This window comes from Piliocolobus tephrosceles, chromosome 5 (assembly GCF_002776525.5).
Source record: "Piliocolobus tephrosceles isolate RC106 chromosome 5, ASM277652v3, whole genome shotgun sequence".
NCBI lineage: Eukaryota > Metazoa > Chordata > Mammalia > Primates > Cercopithecidae > Piliocolobus > Piliocolobus tephrosceles.
This window is the reverse complement of record NC_045438.1, coordinates 158498754-158514250: the sequence shown is the minus strand read 5'-3', so window position 1 is coordinate 158514250 and position 15497 is coordinate 158498754. Positions and strand designations below refer to the sequence as shown.

The window sequence follows — 15497 nt, the reverse complement described above, 5'->3', positions numbered from 1 at the left end:
TAAATGGCCCTTTTCTCTATTCTATAACACTTAAATATTTTAAAAAGTAATTTAGTTGATATACATGAAAGTACCAAATCATAACACTCCACATAATGACATTATAACAGCATTAGAGAAAATGAATACCACAGAACATTTGTAAGCCAACGATATCCATGATAATTTTGCTATACTAGTTATCTGCAACATGTAGTCATTCCTTCATTCATTCATAGAAAAAACATTCAATGAAGGTAAACTTTGTTTTCTGCCAGGCCCTGTTCTTGGTGCTGAAGGTAAAAAGATACAGCCCTTTCTCTAAAGGAACTCATGGAATATAGCATAAGTATCTTGATTTTATTATCAAAGTGTTATTAGATTTGTTTGATGTCAAATACGGACATTTCTTTCTCCTGAAATCAATGCAGTTTCTCATTTCTGTCTTACACAGCACAAGTTTTCAGTTTGAAGCTCATAAATCCATTGCTGATAAATAAATGAGGGCTGAGTTTCTCAAGAAAGTTTAGTTATACCAGAAACTTTACAAGGGAATAGAAATAAGTAATCAAAGAAGAGGGTGAGATTATTCAGTCCTTTGTCAAAATGGTGTTGTTTTGTTTTTAAATTATGCATAATAAAATAATGTTGAGTGTGACATACTCAGTATGATGAAACTGCAGCAAAGTAGATGTTTTGCTCTAAAACAAAAACCAAAAATTCATGCATTAATATTATTTCAGAAATGTTTATTTGGTTTATTAAAGCTCAGAAGACTTCTCACCAAAAGGCTAATTGGCAGCCAATTGAGCCTGCCTTGAACTTTGAGGAAATATTTTGATCACTGTTGGTGGCGACCTATAAATAAATGAAAAATAAAAAAGAGCTGGAGGTAAGTCAAGAACTATTTTACTGTAATTTTAAATACTTAGCTTTCAGGATCTGCAAGTTTAATCGAATATGCAAATCTACTAACAATTATTCCATTCTCCTATTTTGCCTTTTCCTCCGTGTGGTTTTATAAGCACATGGAAACCTACACAGCAGTTTCGCCAAATAATGCTTCAGTCAATGTCACTTCATTACAACAAGGACAAAGAAAATCAATTCCCTGCCGTGGCCACTGCCTGTGTGGAATCTGCACGTTCTCCTCATGTCTCTGTGGGTTCTCTCTGGGTCCTCCCGTTTCCTCTCACATCCCAAAGCTGTGCCCACTAGGTTCACTGGTGTGTCTACACTGTCCCAGTGTGGGTGAGTGTGGTTGTGTGTGAATGCAGCCTGCAATGGGATGGTGTCTTGTCCAGGGCTGGGTCCTACCTTGTACCCTGAGCTCCTGGGATAGATTCCAGCCACCTTCCACCCTAAACTGGAATAAGTGGGTAATACTTTTTCTTATTTAGCCAATATTTCTCATTTTTAATAATTTTTCTTAAACATATATAAAGCCTACATTTATTTCAATGCTTAAAATTAGAAGTGTTTTGGTCTTTATTTAGATGTTTGGTGATGTATTTGTGACTAGAAATATGCCATAGGAACTTAACTCCTGTTTATATCAATTAGCCTATGGTAAATTAATTTTTTATACGTTATTTCACGTAAAGTCACAGTTTCCAAGAACCTGTGAACAACATAAGTGAGGACTTACTCTACTCCCAATAATGACAACACACATTCTTCTTTTGCCGCAGTTCACGCAGAGCTAGGAGGCTTCCTGTTCTGGTTCCTGTTCTGTCTGGCTGCTGAATTTCCATAAGAGCCCGTGAACCAACCATCCCCTAAGGCTTAGTTGAGTAGTAAAGAAAATGTAACTGCCCCAATCAGAAATAAAGAATTTCTGCCCTTCTGATTCTTATTTAATAATACAACCTTAAATTATCTGACACTCTATTTGTACCGAATTTCAGTTCTAAGAAATTATGTTCACTGAATAATAATCAGCCCATCTCATTTATAAATACATAAAATGTTATCCTTGGACCATGCCTGGCCATCAGGGATATATGCTTGGACCACCATATTTTGAAAGATTGTGGAATCAATTGCTTTACTCATTCATGGATTGCTGCTATGCTGTGAACCCACACATTTTTAAAAAAGACATAAAATTTCTTCAGTAACCTCAGTTGCCTCAACTTCAATAGCTCCTAGCATTGGAAAGGAGAATGGAGACTATTTTATGTTCCTAAATTAACTAAAAATACTACCATTGGCAGAAGAAAAAAAAGATGGTATATAAAATAAATCATAATGAAAAAAGTAACAAAATAGCATCATTTTTGTTTTCCAAATGAAACAAAATCTTTTCACCTAGAAGTGCTTACAGAATGTGACCTGATACTAAGTAAATACAAAATTGTCACTGCTAAATAATTTTCCAAGCAAAGATAATGTCACTAAAATATGTTTATTCATTCTCAACAGTAGACTGCTTCTCTTGGAATTCCAGTCAGCTTTGGCAAGAAAGTCTCTATCCAAGTGTCTCCAGAATATTCCAGGCAGCTCAAAAAGTATGCCAAATAGGCCGGGCACGGTGGCTCACACCTGTAATCCCAGCACTTTGGGAGACCAAGACAGGCAGATTACTTGAAGTCAGGATTTTAAGACCATCCTGGCCAACATGGTGAAACCCCATCTCCACTTAAAAAAAAAAAAAGCAAAAATTAGCCAGATATGGTGGTGGGTGCCTGTAATCCCAGCTACTTGGGAGGCTGAGGCAGGAGAATCGCTTGAACCTGGGAGGCGGAGGTTGCAGTGAGCTGAGATTGTGTCACTGCACTCCAGCCTGGGCAACAGAGCGAGACTCTGGGGAAAAAAAAAAAAGGAATAAAGGTATGTTAAGTAGCTAACAAGGGATTTACAAATATAAATAAAATAATAAATGAAAAGAAAGACAAGTGTTAAAATCTTTCAGTTCAAATTCTGTGAGTCTTTTAAGTATAAAATGATATTTCTGTCCTCTAGACTTTCTTTCATATTTATAATGTTTATAATAACAGGGCACTTTTTTTGTTCATCTCACAAAAGCAAAGAATATGACAGAAACTTGCAAACTGTAGAACGGCAGTGTCATTATCGTTTCCCTTAAAGTAAAATATGGACAATCACCACTGTTTTTTTTTCCATAAAATATTTGTGCTCCTGCTTTTTTGCCTTTTATAGTTTTATTAATTAAATTTTTTAATTATATCGGCATTTATACTTAATATAATGTTTAAGGGATAGTATAAGAGCTACTGTATTAGTTAAGAAAAATCATGTAAATGTCTCAAATGATTTCTGAAAATCAATTTTCCCTCCAAAATGTTTTCTATACTAACCACAGAGTAGAATATATGTTTCTGGCTTATAGAAAATATAATGATTAATCTGTTAAAGTACCTTATGAAATTCATTTTGAATTTACATAGATTTTAGTACGGATTTTACATTTTTAAATGTCTCTCATATCCAAGTATCTGATCTCAAACTTGGCATTCACTCACTTCACAATCTTAGATTTGAATCATGCCTACTGTCAAATGCCAGGAAGTTATGAAGAATTTGGAAAGGTAGAGTTAATTGCCAGTATATGCTAGTTTGTATTTCAGAATGTTTCCCTGGCATCTGCTTAGTCTGAGCTAGCATATTTATTACGCCATTAGCCTAAATGCTCTATTTTATTTATTAAATCAAGACAAAACCTTAAAAAACACTACTCATTAATTGCAAAAAGAACCCTCCTTAAATCATGGTTTCCTAATTGAATAAACTAAATGTATGGATTGTTTACAATTAAAATTCAGAGGAAAACCTAGTTATCTGCTACTGATTAGGAACAGGTACATAGCACACAGTAGATACTAGAGAATGTCCAGGAAAATATTTCCTCCTGCTAGCTAACATGCAAAATAAAATTATTTTATATCTAATTCAACACATATTTCAAAAACAATGTATTATTGTTTTCCTGAATTTCCTCTGTGACTAAATTTATTAAAGCTATGCACTTAATCAGTGAATTTTATTCTTTACTAGATAATTTTCAGACCTAAGTCATTTCATAAAACCCTTCCTACCAGCTTTCCAATGTCAGTGTGATATAAAAGGTCAGCACAAATATTGCTAAAGTAGCTTTCTATACTTAGGCAACTCAATTGCCCTATGATAAGAATAAAAATGATATTTCATCATTTGCATGGCCCTTGAAGTGGGATGTTCTCAGTTGACTCTGAGAGTGTTACCTCCCCACTTCCCCTTTCATCCTCTCCACTCTTGGTTTTGTTCCTTCTACTCTCATCATGCTCTGGGATACTGTATTGGTCCATTTTCACACTGCTATAAAGACATACTTGAGACTGGGTCATTTACAAAGAAAAAAAGGTTTAATAGATTTACAGTTCCACATGGCTGGGGAGGCCTCGGGAAACTTACAATCTTTTTGGAAGGTGAAGGAGAACAAGGCGTGTTTTATCATGTCAAAGCATGAGAGAGAGAAGGAGCTGGGGAGAATTGCCAAACACCTTTAAAGCATAAGATCTCATGGGAACTCACTCACTATCACAAGAACAGCATGGGGAAATCGTCCCCATGATCCAATCACCTCCCACCAGCTTTCTCCCTTGACATGTGGGGATTACAATTCGAGATGAGATTTGAGTGGGGATACAGGCCCAAAGCATATCAGGTGATACCCTGCTGCCTTGATGGCCTTAGACAGGAAGCATCAGCCACAGCACCTTTTCAAGATATTTACAGAACCAGCCTATCCCATGTAGGCTGATACCTGTCTCTTCTGAAGTTGCAAATGATATCTCCACTTGTGACCTGTTGTTATAAAAGATCTCATTGATAATAGTCTTTTTCACCTGATGAATTTTTTCCTCTTTAGCCTGAATCTACTTACCTTTCACAAAACAACAACAACAACAACACACACACACACACACACACACACACACACACACACACACACGCCTGGAGCTAGACATATAAGATTCTTGTATATTTATCACTTCTCTCTCTGGTGGGTCAGAGCACATAATGCCACATTACACATAAATAGAACCAAAGATACAGAAATCAGAAGATAAATCAGATTGTCTCTGAAGTCAAGATAGTCTAACAGCTAAAGACTGTTATGTAGCACAAGTCCAGCGGTTAGAATGTCCAAGTTCCTTAAATAGTGACTTTAGAAATGCTAGAATATTCACGTAGTAATACAGTGCTTGTGCAAACAAGTCCAAGCAGTTTCTTAATTTTTCCAAGTAAGTGTATGCTGGTTTCGGGTTTTATTATTAGTAATTCACAACATGCTAGAAATGAGCACTTTAACACAAAATAAACCAGATAATGAAACTGACTTGTACAAACTAAATTTCATGTAAAATGTAAAATGCGTAGGCAGTAATTATGCTCCTTATCAATATCCAGGATGGATAAGGATATTGATAAGGAGCATAACTTCTGCCTACACATTTTACAATGTGTATAAAGAATAAGGAAATGACTCAATGAAGTCATAAATAGTGTATTCTAGAAGAGTGTGCTGGTAAGCAAAATCAGTAGACCATGTGTAGGCCTGAAACTTCAATTTGTCATTTGAAAAAGAGAAATGATCTTATATTTCTCAATATACTCTTAATGCTGACCTGTTCTAGTGGAGAACTCCCAAGCAGAATTACATTTTTTTGAGCATATCTTTGGAACTCCTCAAGGTAAGCAGGGATGGCTTCGCCGGCTTCTTTGTGGATTTCGTGACTCTTATTGGAACTCCCAGGTGCTTCAGAATTCAGATTCTCCTCCCGGCCGCTCTCATCTGTTTACCCCAAGAGAATCACATGGAATTCCACTTGTTTTTGCCAATTTAATGTTGACTAAGCACACAGTAGACTAATCACTGATTTTCTTATATGCAATAAAGTTTGTTTTTTCATAATCGACCAACTAGCAAATTATTTTCTATTTCATGTACTGGAAAACAACTAAAGCACAGAAGTTTGAAGATTAAAAAGCAACCACCGCCACCTTTGTTTATCCCATAATGTTTACAAACTCAACAACGTACAGCTGTACATTTAAGCCCTTTTCCCAGTTACCAAATATATCTTGAAATGTGGATACTGTGCTTTTCTGTGCATTAATATTACATGTTGTTTACTTCAATATCTTACTACTTACTAGCTGTGTTGCTGTAACCTGTTTAGGAGATGAATAGGCTTAGAAGAAGCCAGAGCTCTTTGGTTCATTTTCCCACCTTAGGATCTCTGAGAACATTTCCTGAGCTCTGCACACAGAGGCACTTTATTTGGGCTACCTTGTTTATTTGCATAGAAATGCCAGCATTTATATAAATGGTATGTGTACTTTACTTCTCTATCACCTGAAAACAGTGTCATCTACAAAAGGTATCTATTCATCTAGCCAGATGCATGTTGTAAATATAAAATGATCTTCCCTCTTCCAGTCTGTAAAACATGCTGGAATGTATAATACAAAATTTTCCACATCTCCTATTCTAGAATTTTAACGAGAATCATTAGGAGAGAGCTTCTTCTGCAGGAGGAAATGAGATAGCATGCTGGAGAAAGCACTGACTTACAGTGTCCCGAGGCCCACTTGCCTTGTTCTTTGTGCCCTGATGCACTATATTACTTTGCATAAGTATACTTTCTAAGTCTCAGCTACATCCTTTTCTATAAAATAGTTCACAAAATGCCTATTCTATAAATTCTATGAGACTTAAGTCCATAAATGATTTCCGAAGATCTATCAGATGCTATCTGTAAATGTGTGACTTGGGTGGTTTCAAAGGATCCAAGCTGAAAAAGCCATCAGAATGGAAAAGAAACAGTAGGCATAAAAGTGCACTATTCAATGTCTAGCACTAAAAGGTATTCAATAGGTTTGCTGAGTCAGAAGTTAGACTAAACACAGAGAGGCCTGACTTATGCATAACCATTTATGATGCTGAATTTTAAGCATCAGCTTGAACAGGGTATGGTGCCCACCTGTTTGCCCAACCACCAATCTAGATGTTGTTGGGAAGGTATATTTAGATGTGACTAATATTTAAATCAGTTGAGTTTGAGTAAAGCGGATTACTCTTCACAATGTGTGTGGGCCTCATCCAATCAGTCGAAGTTCTTAAACATATAGATTGGGGCTTTCCAAAGAAGAGGGAACTCAGTCTCAAGGTCACAGCATAGACACTCTGGTTGCATTTCCAGCCTGCTGGCCTGCCCCACACGTTTCAGTCTCAAGACTGCAACATCAACTCCTACCTGAGTTTCCAGACTGCTGCCCTGTGGAATTCAGATGTAAGACTGCAATTTCAACTCCTGCCTGGATTTCACATCAACTCTTACCTGATTCTCCAGGTTGCCAGCCTGTCCGAAGGATTTCAGACTTGCTATCCCAGCTACAGAGTGAAGCAATTTCTTAAAATAAATGCCTCTCTATATATTGTCAAACCAACTGGATTCTGCTTCTCTGGATAATTCTAATACACCATTTGAACTTGGGATCCCTCAGAATGAGCTGGCTTGAAAAATGAGGTTGCTTTGTTTATAAAGGCAAAAAGTAATAAATGGTTGACCACACAAACTGATAGCAAAAAAGCAAAGGGGAAGTGTACCCAAGCAGGTATAAAATTTTAAGGATATTATACTGCAAATGGGGATAAAAATGAGGACTAACCTTTAAAGCTTGTTATGAAGTTTAAACAAGTGAATTATTTAGAACAGTGTTTAGGATAGTTCCAGGCACCTAGGAAGCACTCGAATGTTTAACTGGCATTAATATTTTCACCAGCAGGATTATTGCTATTATTTTTATTATTCTAGGTATGCACTTGTCACGTCTGCTCATGCAATAATAATTTAGTCATCGTAACTACTCCATGTGACATGTGTTATATGTTCATTTGGCAAAAATGACAAAGAAAGGTTAATTAATTGGTCCAGGGTCACACAGCTAGTAAATGATGAAGTCTAAGCATAAATTTAATAGAAATAATAACTATTAGAAGACATTATCATGATCAGCCCTCATCTCTTATATACTTTGAGGAGTTATTATAATAAGGAAGACAAAATTATTGAGAAGCACTAGGCATGCATGGTAAAATAATAATAATAATATAATTATTCCCCATGAAATATACAGCAACTTGTATTTAATTTTTTGGCGAAAACTACAATATGATTCTGGCATGAATTCATATACATGTTAAACTAAGAATTTACAATTGAGTTTTTTAAAGGTTACCTTTAAATTATTAGTTTAATACATAAAATAAGTTTTTACTTAAGAAGCATAACTTACAAGTATGAATTTCCATGCTAAGGTTGAGAACAGTATACTACTTGTCTTCTACCACCCCAAAGCATTTGTTCAAAAGCTAAGACACAGTCTTTAAAAAGAGTAGCACATAGTCTCATAAATTAGTGAATCCAAGTATGCCGTATGCCATTTTAAGATCTTTCAACAGTAAATCTTAAATCATTTTCACCATTTAGGGTTATAAATTATATGCAATTATAGGAAATTGGGTCATAATTACTTTTCCCCTAAACTTCAGCTACATTTAAATATGTACAACCATGGAAAGCTCACATAGGTAATCAGTGAATGGTTATATTTAGAAAAGATAGGTGTGCATTTCCAAGAAACCATTTCAATCAATTTACAACTAATGTTAAAATAAAGGAGTGAAGATATTTGGTCTCTTACCTTGGGGTTCTCCTTGTCCGCTCTCATCAAAAAGCTTCGTTAATCGATTATAGAAAATTCTCTCATATCCTTTGCCCACTTTTGACATTTCTCAAAAGAAGACATTCATACAGCCAACAGACACATGAAAAAATGCTCATCATCACTGGCCATCAGAGAAATGCAAATCAAAACCACAATGAGATACCATCTCACACCAGTTAGAATGGCAATCATTAAAAAGTCAGGAAACAACAGGTGCTGGAGAGGATGTGGAGAAATAGGAACACTTTTACACTGTTGGTGGGATTGTAAACTAGTTCAACCATTATGGAAAACAGTATGGCGATTCCTCAAGGATCTAGATCTAGATGTACCATATGACCCAGCCATCCCACTACTGGGTATATACCCAAAGGATTATAAATCATGCTGCTATAAAGACACATGCACACGTATGTTTATTGCGGCACTATTCACAATAGCAAAGTCTTGGAATCAACCCAAATGTCCATCTGTGACAGACTGGATTAAGAAAATGTGGCACATATACACCATGGAATATTATGCAGCCATAAAAAAGGATGAGTTTGCATCCTTTGTAGGGACATGGATGCAGCTGGAAACCATCATTCTTAGCAAACTATCACAAGAACAGAAAACCAAACACCGCATGTTCTCACTCATAGGTGGGAACTGAACAATGACATCACTTGGACTCGGGAAGGGGAACATCACACATCAGGGCCTATCATGGGGGGGAGGGGGGAGGGATTGCATTGGGAGTTATACCTGATATAAATGACGAAGAAAATTCTCTCGTCATCTTGTAGGAGTGTTAAAAGAACATGTGCATGATAACTTTCTCATCAATTAATTTACAGATATGCAAACATAATTACAAAAAGAAATTATTAATCATTATGGCTATTTAATTATATTCTGGGTCATACACACAATTTCTACTCAATTTGCTGCCTTGTTCTGAAAAAGAAAAACCTTTTGTAAATAAATAATCATTAGAACAATGATTTTTAAATGTACATTGCAAGACATGCATAATAGGATACTTCTCCATTAAAACTGATCTCATGTTGAATGAATTATGCCATCTATTACTCAAGAATCATTTCAGAATAAGCCATTTTGGTTTGTTACAACATACAATAGAATATACAAGTGATCAAAATGAATGAGTGTTTTCCATTAGCTACTCTCCATATATCATTTTTTTAATATTTATGTATAAGGAACAACAAATTTAGATGGCTCTGGATTATTTTGTATGTGCTATTGCAATATAGTAGGAAATACAGGGATTCTAAGTTCTTTTGTGAATTTAAAGCATTTAGGCTATGTCATTACAAAACACACACACACACACACACACACAAACACACACACTATAAAAACATTATTCTGGAAGAGGGCCAAAAGGTCATCCAGCTGGTTATCCCTCTTTGGAGAATTCTGACTAATCCACAAGCTATTGTAACCTACATATATAACCTATATGCAAAATTGGAAAATAATAAAATGTTACGTACTTACTACATAGTAGCACTGAAATCTGTATTCTATATTAACTAAAAGTCATTTAATGGTAATTAATAATAAAGTATTCTACGATTTCTACTCTCTACCATATAAAAATGAACATCCTATTACCCTTCCAAAATTTAGTGTAAAAAATAAAATCGTGGTGGTGGTGGGTTATTTACACTGAAAAACAGAATATAGTTTATATTAAACATAGAAAGTAACCTACTTAAGGCCTTCCTCTTTATACCATTACTTCCAGGAAGCTCAGTGTAAAAATGAGTGCTTAATTAGGTAATAATATTGTCCTGTGGTTTTTGTACATTAACTTGTCCCTTTTTGCAGGTGTTCTCAAATTCCCCTTCCATCTTTACTCAAACTTTCCTATAATTATGTGCATTTGTGTTTCTATTGTAGGCTACCTCAAATTGTTTTGGAAGTAAAGTATAGATTACAAACAAATAAATATAAGAACAGCTGCAGTGGCTAATACCAGCATTTTGGGAGGCTGAGGCAGCAGATTGCTTGAGCCCAGGAGTCTGAGACCAGCCTGAATAACACAGCAAGACCCCATCTCTACAAAAAATACGAAATTTAGCCAGGCATGGTGGCATGTGCCTGTAGTCCCTGCTACTCAAGAGACTGAGGTGGGAGGATCACTTGAGCTTGGGAGATGGAGGTTGCAGTGAGCTGAGATCATGGTACTGCAACTCCAGCCTGTTCAAAAAAAAAAAAAAAGGCACCTCAACTACTCAACTACTCAACTAAAGTGAAGATAGATGGGTGCAAGCAAGACTTCTGGGGTGTTCCCAAAATCCTGCCACACGAAATGCTGTGAACTTTAGCTTGCTTCAGACTGCCCCTCTCTGGAACCATCCCAGCAGCTCTGGTGTTATGTATCTGCGTGACCTTTAGCCCCATGTGACAGAGAAAGTGCAGAGATTGCTAATTAGCACTGGTTGACCCCTAAATGGAATAACTGTGAAGGTTTGAGTATCAAGCAAAAAGAAAAAGAGGACATTATGAATTGCAGACTGAAGGCTGAGGACTCATCTTATCAGGGGGCGCTGAGCTGAGCTCTCTTTCTGCGTACCCACATCTTCTTGTTTCTTCCGTTCTCCTATTACAACTCCAAAAGATATTGTCATATGATTGAGACGTTTCATATTTTGCCACCACTTGGACAACGGGACTGAATCTCAAAACTGGCCAGTAAAAGACTTTTGGTCAATTGCTGTGTTATTACACTTAAGGAATTCACCAGTGGGAGCCATTATCAGAAGAAACCCCAAGTGACCGCGAATACTTGATCCCACCTCAAATATGCCCCTTTTATTTTTTTGACAGAGTCTCACTGTATTTTCCAGGCTGGAGTGCAATGGTGTGATCTCAGCTCACCACAACCTCTGCCTCCCAGGTTCAAGTGATTCTCCTGTCTCAGCTTCCTGAATAGCTGGGATTACAGGTGCATACCACCATGCCCAGCTTGTTTTGTATTTTTAGTAGAGATAGGTTCCACCACGTTGGCCAGGCTGGTCTCGAATTCCTGACCTCAGGTGATCCACCCGCTTCAGCCTCCCAAAGTGCTGGGATTACAGGTTTAAGCCACCATATCCAGCCAAATATGTCCTCTTTTTAAAAAGTATTATAATATTACTATATTACTAGGTTACATATTACTTATATATTACAAGTGACAATATATGATATACAAGTAGATTATCTAATATATATTATATTATATATATTAATATATGTATATTACAATAGTTCTGGAAATAAGACCCTTTAAGTGGATTTATAAAAACTAATTTCCACTAGTGAAATACGCCAGTGGACAATTTAAAGCCAATTTATCAAGACAGTAGCTTATAGAAAGTCAGATATGATCCAGGGAAAGTTAGCACATCACAAAACACCCTTGTCAGAGAGCAATTACTTAGTTTCCCCCCCAATTTTTTTTTTTTTTTTTTTTATTTTTTTTTTTTTTTTTGAGATGGAGTTTGGCTTTGTCACCAGGCTAGAGTGCAGTGGCACGATCTCGGCTCACTGCAACCTCCGCCACCCAGGTTCAAGCGATTCTCCTGCCTCAGCCTCCCATGTAGCTGGGATTACAGACACGCGCCACCACGTCTGGCTAATTTTGTGTATGTTAGTAGAGAAGAGGTTTCACAATGTTGGCCAGCATGGTCTCGATCTCCTGACCTCGCGTGATCCGCCCACCTCGGCCTCCCAAAGTGCTGGGACTACAGACGTAAGCCACTGCGCCCAGCCTATATTTTCAAATACCCGATGTGAACGTGTTATCTTTGATAATGGAATGTTAGAAAATGGAGCTTACTGTATGATTAATATCAGACTAATCTTGACAGATGTAGTATCTGGTCACATGAAGTTTATGGGTTAATACGAAAGTGCAGGATTCTACATTATTCACTGGGTTTTGGACAAATATGTATCACATACATATTATGTGTGAGACAGTAAGTGCTGAATATACAGTATCTGATGAATAAGATGCATAGAACTCCTTCCCTCATGGAGTTTCCATTATATTTTCTTTTCTTGATACCACAAACAGAGTAGAGCTTAGCTATTAGGAGTGATCCTTTGGTTCATGGAAACACCCTAGAAGGTGGTAGAAATATATAGCAGACTGATCTTTAACCAGTCACATTTGGCCCAGTGCATCTCATTTATATCATGTGAATACACAGGGTTCCAGGGCAACAAAACATAACTTACAGAAGATCTAGGAGAATGGAGAAAACCTATTTTTCAACCATGAGTTCCTAAGCCATAGCATGTGTAACAAAGAGCCTAGATAGATGAAATGAAGATACATGAATCCTTACCTATTTTGAGAGAAAAAGAAATCTAAAGGCCAGGTATGGTGGCTTATCCCCTGTAATCCCTGCGCTTCAAGAGGCTGAGATAGGTGGATTGCTTGAGCCCAGGAGTTTGAGATCAGCCTGGGCTGGGCATAGTGGTGCACATCTGTAGCCCCAGCTACTCAGGAGGCTGAAGTGGGACAATCACCCAAGCCCAGGAAGTTGAGGCAGAAGGAAGCCGTGATCATGCCACTGCACTCCATCCTGGGTAAAGGGAGTGAGACGCTGTCTCAAAAAAAATCTAAAATCTCTTTCCAATATATATAAAATGTATCTTGTAGTGAAGAAGGAACTTCAGAAAGAAGAGGAAAAAAACACTGAGGAAGAAATGAAGGGAAAAATGAAAGCAGAAGAGAAGAAAAAGTAGGAAGGCAATTAGAAGGAAGTGGAGGAAATAAAAAACAATCGCGAAGGAGCTCATTAGAAAGGAGGCTCATTAGAAACGTGGAACCTACAGCTGGTAAGAGGGCCAGCCCCCACCTCCCGCAGCACACACCAGCACAGATCTGGCTCCAGGTAAATACACAGAAAGAGCTTCCTGCTCTGAAACGGGGGACCCCATGTTAGCTGCGGGAGTCAGACAATAGTAACTGACTAGGGAAGGGAAAAGGTGACCAGCAATACTTTATAAAACCTGCCTGTCTGTAGTTAGAACCATTCCTTATTCATTGAACACAACTTATGAAGTTACCTTTCCCAAATTAGGGAGTCCTCGCATTACAAACATTTCACCAAATATAACTATATATTGTGATTCCTAAGAAATTTAAACAGATTTCAATGGTAATTCGATCAACACCCCTCCCCAGAAATCACTAGAATTGTCTCTTTCTCCCCAAGTGTGTTTGGGTATATAGAAGGTTGAACTTTTCCAGCCTCACATCCATCCTGGCTTTTGAGCTACCAGTGGAAACTGACTCTGAGACTAAGTCCTTGTCTTATCTTGCACATAGGTCTTTTGATAATATCTGTGGATTCTGCATCATTTAAAAATAGGTTATCCAGAGCTACTTTCTAAAATAATCTTTGCACTATGCTTGAGTCCTTTTTGTGAGAATTTACCCTAGTGTTTTATTAAAAAGTGCAGACTCAATGACTGGCACCCACTGGTGGGATATGATCTAGACTGCAGCTGGTTCTAAGTAACATTTGTCATTGTCAATATCGCGTCAATAACCTTTATAAAAACGCTATTTTGTAAACTATAAAATACGCATAATACTATGTACTTAAGGAGCAATTTTGAATTATTATTTTACAACCACAACTAGTATTCGAGATTATAGAAGAGGAAATTGCTATCATATCACTTCCCCTTCATAATTCTCAAAAGTGAGGTGGTGGTACCATGAATTCAAGGAAAGAACTTCAGTCATCACAGGATATGGAAATCCCACATGCTAGATGCAGTTTGTTGAAGAATGCTCATTTTAAATTCAAAAAGCAGAGATGCATTTGAAGGTGATGATGCTCCTCAGACACATACATGGGCCTTATGATGGCATCAAACTGCTCACAGTAGCATCAGATGGAAGCACATCGCTGTTTCTTCCATCTGACCAGCCCACTGTCCTTGATGAAAAATTACCTTCACTGCCCATCATGTTGTTAGTGGTTAAAACCTATCATTTAAATTGTAAGCTGCAAAATCTAAATGGAACTGCATGGGTGATCTTTGTCACCTCATTTTCATGAATGGAAAAGAATATTCTGACACAAAAATTACATACTTAATTCTAGCTCACCTTCTCTGCTGACCTCCATCGCACACTGCCTTGGGTTTATTTCCTCATCCATCAGTGGGTCAAAGTAATTTCTGCCGTATTCATTTCCTGTGGAAAGTATACGAAGTAAGGGTCAGTGATTATTAGAAGCACATGAACCAAAATGTTAATTTTGAAATCGACACCAGCAAAGAAGGACCATTTTAGCTCTTCTATAAGCTTAATTTTTTTACAAGTCTTCCAGGCCTCCCTTTTTTGTAATTATCATCTTGCAAAAGGTCAGAAAGGTAATTCAAGAAACAAGTTCATGCTATCTTTCTGTTGCTAAAAAGTTAATGAGAAAATTATCAAACGTAGACTTTAGAATAATAATAAAAAACTTAAGCCAAACTATTTTAGGATATACTCATGAAATGGAAGTAGTTGGATTATAACGATGTGTAGAACTCACTGATGATTATATTTACTTACTTATATTTCACTAAGTGTATCATGATGTTGTGTCCAGAATTCCACAGGCCATTTAGTACTATCTTAATTATGAAAAACTACAGCAGAATGTACATGTTGCTAGTTAGGTGAAAAGAAAGAGAGAGAGAAAGAAAGGGAGAGAGGGAGGGAGAAAAGAAGGAAGGAAGGAAGGAAGGAAGGAAGGAAGGAAGGAAGGAAGGAA

General features: G+C 37.0%; 1 protein-coding gene across 1 annotated transcript in view; it reads right to left on the bottom strand.

Moving 5' to 3' along the window:
- Window positions 1–15497, bottom strand: part of OFCC1 (orofacial cleft 1 candidate 1) — a 496016-nt gene that overhangs the window by 174326 nt on the left and 306193 nt on the right. The window contains exon 6 of the mRNA XM_026446973.1: window positions 14846–14932. Within this exon, the coding sequence (XP_026302758.1) occupies window positions 14846–14932 (87 nt within the window). The remainder of the gene's footprint in view (window positions 1–14845; window positions 14933–15497) is intronic.